Consider the following 18,660-nt stretch of genomic DNA (forward strand, 5'->3'; position numbering starts at 1 on the left):
AAAAATGTCCAGCTGCATATTCAACAGCCAAATGAATGTCCCACTTCCTCAAAAAATGTTGCTTTTGACTTGGAGGCGGGAAGCACATTTTTTGTTGATAAAATTCAAGTGTGTTATTTGAGCTCAAATGCATTTCGAAAAGTTATAGTAGGAAATTTTAAGATTGCTTTCTGACTAGAGGCAGGGTCCTAATGCTAGGAGTCAGAGATGATATGACCCCCCTGGTTCACATACTGTATGTAGGGCTTTGGGAAATTCATGTCGACAACTCTTTGTGCTAACAGAATGCTTCTTTAGATGAAGTAATTTTTTAAAAAAGGACCATGAGTCTAGAAACACTTTACTAAAAAACTCTTCATTGATTTTTTTCAATCCTCAGGGGTTGAGCACCGTTTCGGCTTCACCTTCTCACCCCAGGGAATGCCAGAGGTGGCATTCCTGTCCGTTTTCTGCCAACCTCCATCAGGCTTGCTGGGAATGCACAATATCCCTGCCTCACCATGAATGCAGGATGGGCAGGCCCCACAAATGCTCAGTGCCCACCTCAGAAATGTCTCATACGAAAACATTACTGTAGATTCAATTCACAAAGCTTGTAAGTCAGAAAACCCGTCTGTTTTCAACGTTATAATCAACTTTACAAAAAGGGGATTAAAAAATGGGAAGATAACCATCCAACGAATGCCTTTGCAAAAACCACACTGTATTCAATGTATTCCACTTCTTCACTTAGCGTTTTAGATCTCTTCTCCATGCCCAGGGAAGCTGATCTATGAGGGATATCACCCTGATGCTCTCAGTATTTGGCTCTGCGGCTGAGCCCAGGAGCAGTCTTCTCATATGTGGAATTTATGAGGAGAGAACAGTACGAGGGGAAGTGCCTGTGGCATGGTAAGATGGTGAGGGAGGGCATGTGGGAGGGGGTAGGGTAAAGATGAAGGTGCCCCTACATATAGGTATGTAAACACAGATTTAACAACACACTCAGACAGACAGACAGACAGACAGACAGACAGACACACACACACACACATGCTGGAGCAGCAAATGGAAAGAGCCAGGAAGGGGTGGGAGGGTCATCTAGCAGAGACTAGTGATTCACTATGCTTGCCCTCACTGTCTCTGGCTGGTGAGCGTCATCCCTAACCTGTAGCCTCTGGGGAGCCTCCTCAACCCTTGCTGACCTTTTCACTCTAGCTACAGGACTGTAAAGCACCTATTCACTAAGGAGTGGTGTGCAGTCCCACCGAGGTCCACAGCAATAATGTATTCCAGAGACTAAACATGTTTTTAGTTTATTAATATATTTTTAAAAAAAGATGGGGTACACAAAACAATGACATAAAAGTTCACAAGCGCAGTGATAACAGTTACATTAAGTCACAGACAGAACACAAGACAAGGGAGTCAGTGATTTAGATAAATCAACACAGGAACCAAGTTAACTGCACAACCATAGGACTTTCATGGAAGCTATTCTACAGTATTTGGAAATACTTTGTTCTCTTAAATAAACACCCTTTCTATTCTTATTTGCTTAAAATGCCAACATAGTTTTTAATCAGGAAAAGGATATGTTCTAAATTAATTTTCAAATTACTTTGTCAAAGGGATGAAGATTTTATATGCTTGTTAGTCACTGTGGCATTAAAAATGCTTTAAAAATAATTTCAATAACTCTTAAGATTCAGAATAATTTTTCTACATTTCAATCAATTTCAATCAATTTTATTTCCTTTTATTATTCTTCTTCTTAACCAAACTGACGTATATATTTTTAAAATTGGACTTAAGTAAAACTTTTTCTGTTTGCTAGCTTCTTAAAAAAATGGTTTAGTATCTGCCTGCCTCTGCCTCCTAAGTACTGGGATTAAAGGTGTGTGCCGTAATGCCTGGCTGATTTGAGTAATTTTTGATACATTTGTAAATAAATAATGTCTAATTATTGTGGACCGAAGGGGCTTATGTATTAAAAATATACATCTTGTATTGTGTTTTTATCCTAATCTACAGCTATTGGAACCAGAAACTCAGATATCCAAAGCGGTTTAGCTGATAGGCCTGGCTTCTGTGAAATATGCTTGGTGAGATCCAGCTGGAGACAACTACTATGTGCGATGATGTATGTGCAGTGCACACATCACAGCTGCCCACATGCCAGCTCTCTGCATTGCCTGAATAAGAGCAGCACTCAGTTATTCTTCTACAGTCAGTCAGTCTAGGACCCACTATCCAACAGTGTGACCAGGGCACATGGGTGTGTCTGTCTGTGCAAGGGCCAGCCTTGCAGGACAGCTACTGGATGTAAACTGTCAGATGTGCAGGCATCTTTTCTCAAGATGGCATACCCTACCTTGCCAATTTCTAATAGATACAGTCAGTTCACAGCTAATGAGAATCCTAGCAGGATGGAGTGGCCTGGTGGTCCCCGTCTCTGCTCTCTGGGAGGCATAGCCGAAGGGGTACGATGTACCTGATGCTCAGAGGCCTCCACGCAAGTGGCTGTGTCTTGTTATCAAGCTTGGTTGCTTTGAAAGGTTTATTATAGTCCTGATGAGGCTTATGCTCAGTCTTGGTCCAGGTATTAAGTACGTAAATTGCCAAAAACTGTTACCCATATCAAAACGGGCTTCCCAACGGCTTTGCTAATTCTTAAACTATGGTATGTTCAAGACCTTCTCCTACACAGGTAATACTGTCTCATCCTTCCATCACTAAACACTATTATCAAATAATTTGAAAAAAATATATATATATAGGCAAAAGCTGTGTTAAGTCTAAACTATGAACTCCTTTCCTATATTAGGACCTTCAGCTGCCCAGTGCTAACTAACAACCACCAGTCCAGACTTTGTTTATTAAGTCAGAGAATCAGATTATTTCCATAGTAATGGTCAGGGAATAAACAAGAAAGTGTCAAAGCGCAGATTCCCTCCTGCATGGCAAATGTGTGTGTGCATATATATTAAAGTCACCTAGATATATAAGAAGTGACATCCAGTTACTATTGTAGCACTAGCAACCCTGGAAGCCTTTACCTGTGTTCCCATCACCTGGCTGATAATTATCCAATCTATACACTTGATAGCACTTGTAAAGAAGTATGCATGCAAATCAGACATTGGTTGTTTTTTAGGTGTTGAAGTAAATACAGTTCTTGCCAGGAACTAATGGGATTCCCCGGCTGCTCACTTTCCAACCGTTTTTCATGGAACCTTTCCCTAAGCTAATAGCTTTTTGTATATGCTGTTGTTCAGGTGACTAGAGCAGGTATCCATTTTACTCGGCATCAGCTGGCCAGTGCTGTTGCAACTGTTGGGATCAGAGCTTTCTTTGCAGCACAAGATGCTGTAGAGGTGCCTCTGGCACTCGGAAGAGGCGTAGTAGTAAATCAAGGGATCGATGCAGCAGCTCACACTGCTCACACAGACACAGAGGAGGTAAGCAAAGTAGGCCGCCTCTGTGCCAGGACCGTCAGAGAGGAACAGGTAGTGCACAATCAGGAGGACGTTGGTGGGCCCAAAGCAGACGATGAAGATGCAGAACACGGTAGCGGACAGGAACAAAGCCCGCGACTTCTTGCTCCGGTTGGCAACCGCGGAGGAGCTAAGGCATCGGATGATGGACGTGTAGCAGACTGTGGAAATGATCAGCGGCACAAGAAAGAAGATAGCGGAAAAGGCCGAGAAATAGTACGAGTAAAAGTCCTGCATCAGGGTCTCATTGAGGACGTCGTGGCAGGTGGTGATGTTGAGTCCAGGAACCCGGGTGGTCTGCTCCTTGAGGAGAAGGGGCACTACCCCTATGATGGCCATCACCCAGATCACCACGCAAGTGAAGTTGGCTCGGCCCAGAGTGCGCCAGGAGAGGGACTGGATCGGGTACACCACCGCCAGGAACCTGTCAATGCTTATGACGGTCATGAGCATGATGGAGGCGTACATGTTACCATAAAACGCTGCAGTGGCGAAGCGACACATTCCAGACCCGAACTGCCAATCACTGCCGGAAAAGTAGTAGGTAATCTTGAAGGGGAGCACGGACACGAAAAGCACATCGGCCATGGCCAGGTGCAGCATGTACACCACGGCCGGCTTCTTGACCTTCATCCTCAAGACAAACACTGCGATGGCCAGGACGTTCAGAGGAAGGCTGACTATGAACACAAATGTGTACACGGAGGGCGCGAAGAGCGTCAGCCAGGGGCTGGTAAGATATCCCGAGGCATCTTCTGAGACGAAGGGAGGAGGCGGCGTGGGAGGAAAGCGGCTTTTATTTAAGTAGACTGCCCTGCCCTCGGGCAGTACACTTTCATTTTTCTCCTCCTCCTCGTCCCCCAGGGGGACCCGCTCAAATGCATCTCCATTGGCATTCCTGAGAAAGAATGAGCGGGGGTTCACCGTCTCTGATTCTGAAAGAAGAAAATTGAGAACATGAGTGACATACACACACAGCAGCGACAAGCAGAGGGTGCGCTTATGCATGTGTTCTGTAATATCCCCCAGGAGCAGATGGCTAGGTTCAGATGCTGAAAAGATGAACTAAGGACTTTGTTAGTGAATATGCACTCAGCTTGGAATACCGCACAACATTTTGCTTGGATACAATATTTCTTACTCTGCTGCTCCACAGGACAAAGGGGAATGAATGAAAGGTCACTCCAAAACCTCACTTACCATGAAAGATCCAACGATGCTTTGCTTTACATTTTATTTCTACGGTAGGAGAAAACAGGTATGCCACAGGGTGGAGGGGGCGCTGGTCCTCTCCATCTGCTATGTGGACCCAGGGTACTGAACAGGCTTGGTGACAAGTGTCTTTTTCCGCTGAGCCACCTTGCCAGCCATCCCGCCATGCTTTCTCCCCAGTTGTACCCTACCACCTGTATGTACAGCTTGCCTCCAGTTTCCATGACTTCTCTTTTATTGCCCAGCTAGCTTGAGCCATTCTGAGAAACTCATCCTTCACAATGGAAAAATCCACAAAGAAAGCAGAGAGGAAATTCTACAGGCCACAAAATGAGGGGCCATTCAGAGTAATACCCAAGGCTCCCCAAATTGATGACCAAAATAGTTTTCCTCTATCTTCAGTTTGCTTGCAAAGTAGGATGCCATAGATGCCTTATCTATCTAGGTGTAGAGGCCCTAAAGTTACCTCTTCACACAGCCAGGAGGCACGGACCCCCTCAGTCAGCATCCTGCCTCCTTGCCCAGCAGGTCAGTCTAGCAGATGTGGTTGATCACTCACACCAGGCCATGGCCTTATTCCAGGATGCTGTAGGTTTCAAGGTGCGTACCTGGCGAACCAGGCTCTCTGGAGTATCAACCAGATGTCTAAGTACAGGCTCAGTTATATACACCTCCTTCCGTCAAGATTATCTGCTTGAAATGTTAGCCAGAGAAAAGTTGAAGGCACCAGTCAGATAGCAGGCTTTCGGGAGCAGAGCTTTGCTAAAATCCTCTATTTTTTGGGTGCAGGGGAGCTGAGGAGTGCAAACAGGAGGCACAGAGTCCCCGACGCTGGGGGTGCTTGTGGCAAAGGCTGGCTATGCCTCTCTCTCAGAGAGGTTGCCCAGGGTTAAACCTTGGAAACTGGACAAGTGCCGTGGGTTTTCAGATTTGGGTTTTGTTCTCTTTTGGGGAAACTTCTTGAAAATGCACACTTTCAGGGAGGCTCTGAAATCTGTAACACAATGTTGAGCTCTGCTCCCACACAGCTATGAAGCATCCCACAGAGACAATCCTCTTGGAATAAAACTTTAGGCTCTGCTGTGCTTCCTTCCCCATTACGGCCCACTAATGGCTGACGGGGCTCAGGACAGTAGCAGGCACAGGTAGGGAAGGGTAGGTCTGAGAGGATAAGATGACAGACATTTCCCCCTTCCCGGTGACTTCTAGTTTGAGAGAGATCCAAAGCCAGTGATACCCTGGGACGCGTTCCTGTTCTCTGTCCACTTCCTGGCATACAGATAAGATTCTTAGAGTCCCCAGGATAAGAGTCACCTTTGTGTGCTGATGAGCTGACCCATGGTTCAAGGCCTCTAGATAGTTTCAGAATCGGGGCTGGTCACATGAAAGCCCGAGGCATGACTGGCAGGAGGACAGGGGAGCACCTGCTCCTGTCTGCATACTGTGCCCTGTGTACCTTTCCCACCTGGCCATTCATTAGCATCTTCTGTAATCTCGTTTCTGATAAACGGGAAGCATAGGTGATGTTTTTCTCTGAGTTCCTGGAGCTAGTCGCTCTAGCAGATTATGGAATCTGTGTAGAAGTTACAGGAAGCTCTAATACACAGCGTGCCTGAGTTCTGGAGGTTGAGGCTTGGGTATCTTATGTTTGAGACAGACAGTCTTATGGGCTGAACCCTTAAACTCAGTGCTCTGATTCTATCTTCCAGGAACGATGTCAGAACTGAATGAAACGAGAAGACACATGGCTAGTGTCCACTGGAGAATCTGCCCAAGGATGGACAGTGTGATGTGAGGGCAAAGAGCCTTGATCTCAGGGCTCACGGCACTTAGGGAGGTGCTGCCCAGACAGTAGGGGACACACTCTGTCGCACTGTTTGTTGTAAGATGGGGACAGTGGGTAGGAAGCTGACTGGCAGTTTCAGGGACAAGGTGCCACATCATTTGTCCTTGGCCAGAGCTGGAAATGTTCTTGGTACTATGGACACTTTGCAGGCCACGAATGCCCGAAGTGTTTAGGGCCCCGGCTCTGCTCTGGACTCTTGCTATCCTCTCTCTACACAGATGCCTAGATGCTGTACACAAAGGTGTGACTGAAGCTGCAGACCAAGGCATCACCAGCCGCTTCTGGTGAAGAGCTTTGGGACTGACCTCTGAGTTTTCACGTCGAAATGGGTTCTGTCGATTATAATCTTGGCGCGATCTATTATTAGTCTTTGGATCTTGTGTACTGAAGTGCTGTCTTGATTTCATATCTCCTTTATAGCTGATCTAGACTCGAAGGCCCTGCCAAGGTCTAACAGGATCTATCTGGGTTCCCTTATCACCGTCTAAGGTCTGAAAGTCATTATGAATGGAGATCCTAACACCTTCTAAGTCCTAATTCCAGCCCACCTTCTAAAGGATCTTAAATCTTGAATGGGAGATATCAGGTAGTTAGAGAGGAATTAGTCACCTTGGAAGCCACTTATAATGGACCCCTCTCTTATAATCTATTTTGGACCCCGCCTTCTTTTTCCTGGCTAACACTAGAAAGGGAATCATCCCAATTGCCCCCCAAAACCCTAAGATTTAAAACATCCTATAAAAAAGTGTGGGTGTCAGGTCTTTCTTAAAGCCTATTAAGGGAAAGCCACTGTTTTCTGGAATTTGAGTGGAATGGAACTTGAGTCCTACCTCTGTCCCTGAGTGGAGATGACACTTTGATTTGCTCCTAAAATAAGATCACCTACTATTGTCTCCCCCTGAAGAGTTAATCTGTCGGGGGCCTGTCAGTAACCAGACCGGCCAGGGTACCACTTCCCAGGAAAGCTGCAAGACATGCTAAGGAGATGGGCGGAATAATTATCCCTCAGTGTGACGATGTACTTACCCTTCCTAGAAGCCCTCCCTGATGCAGCCATTTACAGGGTTCCTGCTGTGCCGTGATGCAGGTACTGAGAGCTTCTACCACTTACAGAGCTCCACCACGCAGCGCAGAGGTACTGCCGTGTACAGAATTTCTGCTCTGAAGCGATCCAGGTGTTTAGAGCTCCAGCATGCAGCATCACCAGCATCACTGAACCTGCTTGCTTTTCTGAATTCTAACTCAAATTGTAACCACCTCTCTCCCATAACAGTGAAAAAAAAAAATGCCTGCATATGCTTTCTCTGGCACTCTGGCTATTCTCAGTCTCCAAAGTTTACTGCATTCCCTAAACTCTAGCAAATTAGTACAAAGGAGGTCACAGTACATAGCTGGTTGGTCACAAGTTCCATAGTCACTGGGAAGGAATCAGGAAGGAGGAAAAAAAGTCTCAGGAAAGGAGTCCTAAATTCCAATGCAAAATCTGCTCTAGGCTGTGGTCTTTGGTAACCTTGGCTGCCTTGGAACTTGTTGTGCAGACTAGGCTAGTCCTAAAGTCATAGAAATCTACCTACCTCTACCTTCCAAGGGCTGGGACTAAAGGCATATGCCACTACACCCAGGCTCTGCTCGAGGGTTTGGGCAACACTTGAGTCATGCACACTACATACAATTTCTGCTAATGATAAGCAGAAAACAAAATCCCCAAGCCTCCAGCACCACCAGCACCACCAGCACCACTACCAGCAGCACTACCACCACCAGCACCAGCAATCCCAGTGCCCTGAAGGCTGATGGCAGAAGGGTGGAGAGTCCAAGGCCAGCCTGGATTATAGTGGACCCTGTCTTTAAAACAGAGTGGCACATGCCTTTAATCTCAGCACTCACAAAGCAGAGGGGAGCAGATCTCTGAGTTCAAGGCCAGCCTGGTCAACAGGGCTATTTTCAGGTCAGCCAGAGCTGCATAGAGAAAGCCTGTCTCAAAAAAACCAAAACACCACCACCACCACCACCACCACCACCACCACCACCACCACCCTGAAGTGATACTTGAGCCTCTGCTCAGGATGGTAGCCAAATTAACTGACTGCTAATGCAAAGTGCCAATAATCAATACTCTGTGAAGGAATGTGCTAGAATCCAGAGTCTTCATAGCCCAATGTCCAGAATACAATCTCAAATGATTCAGTATAACAAGAATTAAGTGGCTGGGATTCTAGCTCAGTGACAGAACATTTGCCTAGCATGTAAAGGGCCCAGGGTTTAATCCCTTGCACCAATAATAAATAATAGCAAAAAAATAACTAGGCAGCTGTGCACAGTAGCAGGTATGTGTAATGTCAGCATTTGGGAGACTGAACCAGGAGAACTGAAACACTGAGGCCAACCTGGGCTGCCATGCAAGCCATCCTGGCTACAAGGTGAAACCTTGTTTCAAAAATACCAATGGTGGCCAGAGGGGGGGTTGCAGAGGTCAGGGGGAAACAATGAACTAAAAGAACTGTTATTTAGACAAAAATAAACTCTGGGGCTGGGCTGAAGTGACAGATCAGTCATTAAGAGCCTTCTCTTCCAGAGGATCAGAGTTCAAGTCTTAGTGTCTGTAAGGTGGCTCACAATCATCTTTAGATCCAGTTCCAGGTGACCCAGCATCCTCTTCTGGCCTCCACAGGCACTGTATACTTGTGGTACATAGACATACATGCCAGCAAAATACCCATACACATAGAATAAAAACAAAATGAAATCTCTGGGCACTCCGTTTCCACTTATCTCAACATCTAGATATGCTAACTCCAACTGGACTAAAGACTCAAGCCTAATACCTGAAACTATGCAGGTATAATAAGGAAACCCAGAAGAGAAAGCTGATCCAAAGGCACAGACAGCCAAAGCAGATAGATGGAATGGAATCAATACAAAAGCTCCGAACAGCAAAGGGGCCATCATCAGTGAGAGATACCTTACAGATGGGAGACAATACTACAGATCACACGTCCTATCTGAAAAGGGATTCCTGTCGAAATATCTAAGGAACCAAGTACTCACTAGGAAGAAAACAAGTTGTTCAAAAAAAGAAAAAGGGGATAGAAGCTAACTAGACATCTAGATAATACTAAATAAATACAAAAAGTGTCTGAATGGTATGTAATAAAAAGCTTAGCATTACTAATCGTCACAGAATTGCCGTTTAAAGCCACCACGAGCGATCACTTTACTTCATTAGGATGACTACCATGAAGAATGAAAGATTAACAAATGCTGGCAAGAGTGTTGGAGAAGCCAGAACCGTAGGCACCAGCTGGAGCTGGAAGCACAGCCATTATGGAAGATGTCCTGGAACTTCAGAAAACGAAACCCAGAATTACCTCCAAGATCCAGCTGTCACACGAGTGAGCATGGACACACAAGGAAATTCTTTGATGCTCAGTTCTGTGAGCCTGGCTGGATGGAGGGTTTCTGGCCATGCACAGGGAGAGTAGAGTGCTTACCAGCATGCCCCGACACACACAACACACATGTAGGGACCTCCATGTTACTAGGAACAGGGACATGACTTGAAGTCACTTATCTAGCTGAGCAGATGGAATGTTGTCACGTGGTCTGAAAGCAACACTCCCCGGGGTTTGCCAATACTGTTTTCTGACATGCCCTTCTCAGCACGTCCTTTGTCAGCAGCCCAGTATTTACCCTAGAAACATTATACCTCAGGGAACACAAGGTATTTACAGTCTGGAATGGAGAAGAATGTATAATCCCTCAACTAAATATCACTGCCTAAAGCAGTACCCTTTCTTCCTGCTTTGGATTTGATATGTCAGTTTTTATGAAATTAAAAAATGCTAGAAAAAAAAAGTATTCTTATTTTATATTAATGTCACTGAACCGCTCAGTGTAGGCTAGGTGGCTACATATTTTCCAACACACTCGAGACCCTCATGCTGGGATTTGAGTCTGCTCATGATTTTCCTACAGTCTAAGCATGACTCAGAGGTGAAGGGGAAAGCGGCAGCTGGCCAAGAGCTCTTCGGAGTCACCTTGCTTGTTGAGCAGTAGCCACAGCAAAGCAAAGTTAAATTCTGTCTTACAGAGAACGTTGTGCAGGTCCAAAGTAGATTCTTACATTTCTTTTTTTTTTTTCTTTTTTTCTTTTTTCTTTTTCTTTTTTTTTTTTTTTTTTTTTTTTTTAGGTTTTTCGAGACAGGGTTTCTCTGCATAGCCTTGGCTGTCCTGGAACTCACTCTGTAGACCAGGCTGGCCTCGAACTCAGAAATCCACCTGCTTCTGCCTCCCAAATGCTGGGATTAACTTAAAGGCCTGCGCCTCCACTGCCAAGCAGAGTCTTACATTTCTTGCTAAGTTTTTTTTTTCTTTTTCTGAGACAGGGTTTCTCCGTATAGCCCTAGCTGTCCTGGAACTCACTCTGTAGACCAGGCTGGTCTCGAACTCAGAAATCCACCTGCCTCTGCCTCCCAAGTGCTGGGATTAAAGGCGTGCGCCACCACTGCCTGGCTCTTGCTAAGTTTTACTTAAGAAAGATCTCTCTAAAACCCCTAGTGGTTTTGAGACAACTTTTGCATTCCAGGCAGGCCCTGAACTCACTATGTAGCTGAGGTTGGCCTTGAACTCGCAATCGTCCTGTCTTCACCTCTTGAGTGCTGGGACTACAGGCATTTACCAGCATGCTGTACTTCAGTTTTGATACTGAATATACCATATTGCTATCTGGCTTAAACACAGACTAACCTGGAGACCTGAAATTAGTGTCAGGTGATGGCTCTTTGACTTTGCTGAGATCTGGCTGGAAGCAGAGGGGGACTAAGATACCTTTCACTGTGCCAGAGCCTCGAATGTGACTCACTATTCTGCTCCAGTGCTCACCCTTCTGGGGAATTAGCTAACTTGAAGTCTCAGGATCTTGCCCACATTGCCACAGTGAGCAGGTTAGCCGTGGCCTGCATTTCACAGGCCAAATGGAATGACAGGGAGGAGGACACTAGAGAAGCATGGCAGAAACCAGGCACACAAGTGTAACACTGCAGCCTTTCTGGAATCCAGTCCCTCCAATTCAAACACCATTTTCCCATGGCAGGAGCCAGCATAGCCCACACCTGCTCCCTGGAAATGCCCTCTTTCGGATCTGGAGTAGGAAATGCACTGCACAACCTTGGATACCTCTGAGTATTGTTAGCGTCAGGTCAATACCCTGGGCTCCCTCCCATTGGCCAAAGAAGAGCGCTTTGTTCATAGAATAAATGATGATGGATGTGCTCCAGAATTAACTGTATGTGGAGAATCTCATCAAGCTGCAGCCAAGCAACCAATCAGGTGCAGCTGTAAGGAAGCCTTCGAGATAGACAAATAAATAGCAAGTAAAAGGGGCGGAGCCGTGATGCTCCTGGGCTCGATCCCCAGCACTGAAGGGTAAGGAGCAGTTACAGCCGAAAGACTGGACAGCACAGAGATCAAGTGCAGCGGTGGAGTTCTTTTATCCTGGTTTGCACATAATGTTAACCAGCATTTGTGAGACAGTCAGGAAACTTGCCCAATTTGCATAGTGGATGACACTAAAGAAATTGTCCACTACTTTCTTCTGATGATATTGCATTTATGGTAAAAAAAAAAAAAAAGAGTTCTTACCTCTAGAACTGTATGTATATATTAAGTCATGTATTTAAGTCACGATGCCCTCTTCTAGTATGTCTGAAGACAGCTACAGCGTACTCACATAACATAACAATAAATAAATCTTTAAAAAAAAAGTATTCATGATACTTACTTGTCACTAGAAATTAAGAGGGTTTTTTGTTGTTGTTTTTGTTTTGTTTTTTTATTTATTTACATGTACAGCGTTTTGCCTGCATGTATGCCTGCATGCCAGAAGAGGGCATCAGATCTCATTATAGATGGTTATGAGCCACCATGTGATTGCTAGGAATTGAACTCAGGACCTCTGGAAAAGCAGCCTGTGCTCTTAACTGCTGAGCCATCTCTCCAGCCCCAAGAGTGTTTCTTAAGCATCTGTTTTATTTCTAATTATGTGCGTGCATGCATGTGTGTTCTCTGTGTGTTTGTGAATGAGCAAGTGTCCTCCTAGAGCTAGCTGTGAGCCACTTGACATGGGTACTGAGAATCAAATTTGGGTCCTCTGCAAGAGCAGATGCTCTTAACTGCTGAGCCATCTTTCTAGCCCCAAATGAATGCACTGTTGTTTCTGGGGTTGGCTTTTTGTTTTTGCCTTAGTGCAGAAGGGGGGAAGTTCTTGAATGTTCTCATATGGCTTTATGTTTAGAGAAATCATGGAGTATCAACATCTTATTTATTTATTTTGAGACCTCTCTCTACATACCTTGGCTAGCCTCGAACTTGCTATGTAGACCAGGCTGTCTTTGAACTCAGAGAGATCTGCCTGCCTCTGCCTCCAAAATACTGGAATTAAAGGTGTATGTCACCATGGCTGGATGGTATTAACATTTTAAAGGTTCTGGGGAATATGTAGAAATTAGTATGTAGGAAAAAAAATCCAGGAAACCTTCACATGTGTTGAACACCCACTAAATACCAGACACGTCCCTTGCTTTTACCTACAACCTTATTTTATAAATAACAATTTAGAGGCACAGAGAGGCTAGGTAACTAATTCAAGATCACACAGCTGGTAAGTGAGCAGCCAGGACTTGAACTTAGATAGGCTTGAAGGCTTAATACCCTTTGACTGCAATGAACCATCTGCCTTCTATTTTCATTTTTTTTTTTATATTTATTTTGGGGTCAAATCTTCTGTTGCTTGGGAATTTGGAAGTTTATTGGCTTTGGCCATATACCAAGCCCTGTCTAGAACTCAGCCCTTCTGGACACGCATAGGAAGGGGACAAACACCCACAGAGGTGGACAGTGAAAAACCTTCTGTATGTGTGTATAAGTATATATGTGCATGTGCATGACAGTGTGAGAACGTACATCCACGTTTGTGCATGTAGAAGCTGGAGTAGGGCAGCAAGAGTCTTTGCCTATTGCTCTTAGTCTTGCTGCTTTGAGACAGGATCTCTCGCTGAATGGAAAGCTCTCTGTTTTGTCTAGGCTGGCTGGCCAGAGAACATTCGAGATCTGCTTATTTCTATCTTCCACTGCTGAGGCTGGGTGCACGTGATTCAAACTCAGAGCCTTCTTCGTGCACGCCAAGTCCTCTTATCTGCTCAACTCCATCCTCCCTGGACCCTCCAATGGAATCTTTAATGGGATGTTCTGGATGGGGCCTACCTAAGAAGAGCAGGGGAACAAACCAGTAAGGCAAAGTTCAAGGCAGAATGTCCTGGAGGCTGCCTCTCTGGCACGCCCTGGAGCTTCTAGACAGGCCAGGACAAGCTGCGGGCAGGCCCGCTACAGGAAGTTATGGTAGTGTTCCCAAGGGTCAGGGACACACACACACACACACACACACACACACACACACACACACACACACGTCTGTAGGACTCTGGCCTGGAGGCAGGAGACAGATATAGGGTTAGGATGCTTGAAGGCCTCCCTGAGAGCCCCTGTGATTCCCTGACCACTCTCATCCCTGTGGTCTGTTCTCTGGTCTGAATTACCACCCCCAAGATTCCTGTTCCAGGAAAGCCACTGTCTACACTCTAATCAACTGCAAGAGATAAAGGACCAATTCTCAATCAGTGTGTCCAGGGTTCACAGTCCCTCCCAGACTTCAGCTGTCTCTCTACCCCAGTCTTTCTGCAGTCAGTGAACCTGAACTGAAATGATGGATCCTCAACAAGACAGAGATTCATAAATGACACTTCTGAGAAAGCACAGCTCTTCTGGCAAGGCCTTGAATTTGCTCCTTAGGGACGAATCACTGTCCCATCTATGCTAGGTTAAAATTCCAGCAGAGATTGAGCAATGGTTATGAAATCCAATTGTAGGGTTGCTACACGTTTTTAAAATATTTTTACTTTACTTGTAATTATGTGTAGTGTGTGTGTGTGTGTGTGTGTGTGTGTGTCTTAGGGGTGGTGTGTGCACGTGCATGTGGTTGCCCACAGAGGCCTGAGGTGTCTAGACAACTTGAGGCTGGAGTCACATGGGTGTCATGATGTTATTATGCATACTCCAACTATGCCACAAAGTAAAATATATTTCTTACTTATGGTTGGCTAACAAGACAAACAAACAGAAACAAAACAAAACAGAAACCATGTTTCTGTAGTACTCTAAAATCCAATCTGCAATTTGTCACAAACTTTAAACAGACATTCAATAATGTCTTTCCCTAAAGCTGTGCAGAATTGCTTGTTGCCATGTGCAACTCATAGATCAGCAATGCTACCTTTGAAAGCCAATAATACACACAAGGTTATAGGGGATGTGCAGGACATAAGGATGCAGGGATAAAACCCTTCACTTCAAACCTCTGGGCATTGTAGTGTATTCATGTAACTCTAGAACTTGAGAGGCTGAGGCAGGAGGATTTGAGTTTAACGCCAGCCTGTGTTGCACAGCAAATCTTATTTCAAAAAACAAACAGGGCTGGAGAGATGGCTCATTGAGTAAGAACACTTGCTACAAAGAAACCACAAGGGACTAAGTTCCCATCCTAGCACCTGTGGATGACTATTATCCTAGTACTGTGTGTGTGTGTGTGTGGGGGGCGCAGGGGGCACTCCCGCAATAACACTGGAACTTATTGACACAGGCTTGCACATAACTCCTCCTCTAGCCATAAACTTGGTAACTCTAGTGGGTTTAGTAGAGCAAGGGAGGACATGGTGGGCAGGGGATCGTAGAAAAATACCTGGCTTATAGGGAATGCCATTTACTCTGTCAGTTCTAGCAAGAGGTAGTAAAAAGCTGAATAAAAGAATCCACAAAGGAGGGATCCAAATCCTTCATATTCAACTTTGTCATAATTTTTCACATTGTTACATAGTGTTAAGAATAGAACTTCTAGTTGGTGTCAGATAATAAAAGAATAGGCAACAACAAATCATGATAGGGAAAACAGGTATCTTGGATGGGAACAGGTGGCTCATAGTGTATAATGTATAATATATAAATTATATGTTATATATGATATATGTCATATGATATATGATCTATAATGTAAGTATATGAATATTTTTAAAAATCTTATGTTAGTTCTTTACCTGTGTGTAGACGTGCTTATAAGATTATCAGGATAATAACTCAGAAAGTTAATTCGAGTATTAAGAAACTTGGAATGTAGATATAGGTCAATGACAGCACACTCATTCAGCTCACAGCCTGTCCTAGGTTCAATTCCCAGTCCTACTACAAGAAGACAAAAACTAAAAGCAAAGAGGAAAAAAAAAAAAAAGAATCCACAAACCAGGTAACAGAGAAGTCCGGCTGCAGAAGGCACTGAGTCAGACACTAGCAACATGGTAAACACGTACGCAAGTCACAATTCCTGACGATAACGGTGCTCCCATGGTGCCTCTGTGGAAGTGGACCCTAGGGACTTAGGAACCCTAGTGAATGGACTTGTCCCTAGAAACACAGGGCCACATGGGGATGGTGACATTTGGAGAACAGGTACATCCACAGATCCAAAGAGCAAACTGGTAGTTGTTACGTATAGCAGATGAAAGGGAGACCAGGGGCTGACTGCTCACAGGATTCCTTGTGGGGTGGCAACTTCTGGGACTTGGTGGAGGAAGTGTTAATTGCACTGGACTTCAGAGTGGATGACTGTGGATTTCATCTCAATTGGAATAAATAAGGAGGAATGTGAGGAGAGAGAGAGAGAGAAAGAGAGAGAGAGAAACAAAGAGAGAGAGAGACACAGAGGAGTTACAAGGGAAAAAAAGGATGCAAGCCCCAAATGAAGAGAGTAGCAACATCAGACACCCAGGTTGTTCCTGGGATATCCCATTATCTTGGGGTCCTTTCGCTTAGAACCCAGCTAAACTCCATTTTGCTAGGGTAACAAGGACGGAAGAGTCATGGGGAACAGAGGAAGGTGAATGGGAAGGAGATTTTTGGAAAAGAAGCAAGTCCTGGGCTCTAAAAAGAGCAAGTTCATAAGACAGACTCAGGCAGGAGCTGGTAGGGCGGGGCTTCCTACAGAGCAGCAGTTTAAGGTTAAAAGGACATGCGAAGTTGAGAAAAGTCAGCTGGTCGGGGTGACCCCAGAGAGGGCATCATCGTTCCTGAGGGGCGATTACAGTGACTGGGTGAAGTGAGGAATATGTAAAGGGAGGCAGAGTGAAGCTGGGGCCTGTCTCTTCTTGGCTGAGAAACCAGGCTTGGCCTCAGAGAGGGACAGCAGCCTCTGAAATCCCAAGGCACCTGGCCACAGTTACCAACAGTTATTCTCTTTTTTATGCAGAGGTAAGGAGAAGCAGATTTATTTTTGATTGGGTTTGTGAGTTCACTTACTGCTGGCACCCACTGTAGGGGGACCACTCCTATAACTCCCCTCCCTCCAAAGCAGGCCACTCAATCTCTCTGGGTCTCATTTTTAGAATCAGCAAAAGGGGATAAATGTCTCCTTATCACACCTATGTATGCGCTGTGCTGGCCAGATCTCATAGTCTATATTTTAAAAGGCCCACCCCAAAATAAAACCGAGGAAGTAACCTAAAGTTATGTGAACTCACACCTCCACAAACACTTTGCATCCTCCCCCCTTCAGCTGATGATTAAGAAGGGCTAATCAAACACAGGAAGGCTGGTTAATTGCTGCTCAACTTGGGGGCCCTCTGTGGTGTTCTGAGTTTTCCCATGAGCATCACTCAAGCTCACACTGAGTAAAGACATAGAACAGGAAACACCCTACTCTTTGTCACCTCTTAATCCTGATGTGTGGGAGCACCGGACTGCACATTCTTTCAGCGATAACAAAAACCCGAACAAAACTGGCTAAAGGTTTCTAACAGCGCATCCCTACTAAGAAATTCAGAACAATTAGGAACTTTACAGGCAACGCCTCTACTTTGGAGAGAGGAGAAAATATCTGACGAAATAAGTTGACCAAATTAATTTATTTGGTCAAACAGACAGATACTTAAAAGTACACTGTAAGTAATGAATATATTGGAGGCAGGCAACCTCCTTGCGGTAGATGAGAAATTCCATTGAGAAAAACTAAGACTAGATGGTTTCTAGGGGATCCTGATTCTGAAGAGGGGTCCCTTTTCTCCATCCAGAGAAACAGGTTTCAACAAAGACCCACTCCACTCCCTGCAACCAGAAACCTTCATCACCTCCTGGGTATCAGGCCGAGCAGGGGGCCGGCCAGTCTTTTATTGTGTGACTGGATTTTTCTTTCACATCGTTTTTTTCCCTCCTTGTAAATCAAAAAAGAGAGGTTCCATCAAAGCAAAAACTTCAGGAGAGTGGTTCCACTGTACACCGAAAGCACAGAATCACAAGACCCTTTCTTTCTGGAGGTGGTCTTGCAAAACAGGCCACACAATGACAACAAAAGCGACTGCGGAGACCGCTCCGCGGAGCCTCGGGCTCCTCCTCCGGATCCAACACCGGGTGGTCCGCAGACTGCACCCTCCAAAACCGAGTCCCAAAGAGCATCGGCCCTGCGGGGAGTGGGGAAGATATGGGGCGCGCCCCACATGGATGTGACTAGGGGAACCTCTAAGATCTCGGCCCAAATAACTGTTTGGCTCCTGGGGGAAACTGAGGCAGGGTTGCAGCCGGGAGCTCCTCCTCGCGGAGCTGGCGCAACTTAACTTCTGATAGCCTCCCCCACGTGCGCACCCACCCGCAGCTCATACCTGGCTGGCTCTGAGGGACGCGGGAAGACAGCAAGGGACCGCACAGGCTGAGGCCGAGGGCGACGAGCAGCAAGCGCCGGGGCCCCATTGTCCCAAGGCTGCCCGCGCGGCCCGGCGCCCGCCGTCGCCTACTTTCTTTCCAGCAGCTTGTTGGGAGCCAGCGGGTGACTACAGGCGACTGCGCGGCCCGGGGGTTGAGTATTTGGAGGCGGTTCAGGGGCGTGGGCGGGGCCCCGAGGGCTGTGCGCGTGCTCGCAGCCTCCGCTCGTGCCCGCAGCCCCTCGCTCCGGAACCCAAGCGGGATTCCCCACCAGATCCTCGCTCCTCCCCAATCTCCCCTAGTCTCGCCCTGTGTAGTTGAGCCGCGAGCCTG

At 45.9% G+C, this 18,660-nt stretch overlaps 1 protein-coding gene across 1 annotated transcript; it reads right to left on the reverse strand.

The window, feature by feature from the left end:
* Positions 1-339: 339 nt before the first annotated feature.
* F2r (coagulation factor II thrombin receptor) lies at positions 340-18,616 on the reverse strand. Its single transcript, XM_031360150.1, has 2 exons — positions 18,288-18,616; positions 340-4,411 (listed from the first exon to the last, which is right to left on the reverse strand). The coding sequence occupies exons 1-2, from the start codon at positions 18,373-18,375 to the stop codon at positions 3,222-3,224; spliced, it is 1,278 nt and encodes a 425-aa protein (XP_031216010.1). The 5' UTR covers positions 18,376-18,616; the 3' UTR covers positions 340-3,221.
* Between the last annotated feature and the right edge of the window lie 44 nt (positions 18,617-18,660).

This window comes from Mastomys coucha, unplaced genomic scaffold (assembly GCF_008632895.1).
Source record: "Mastomys coucha isolate ucsf_1 unplaced genomic scaffold, UCSF_Mcou_1 pScaffold8, whole genome shotgun sequence".
Taxonomy (NCBI): Eukaryota; Metazoa; Chordata; class Mammalia; order Rodentia; family Muridae; genus Mastomys; species Mastomys coucha.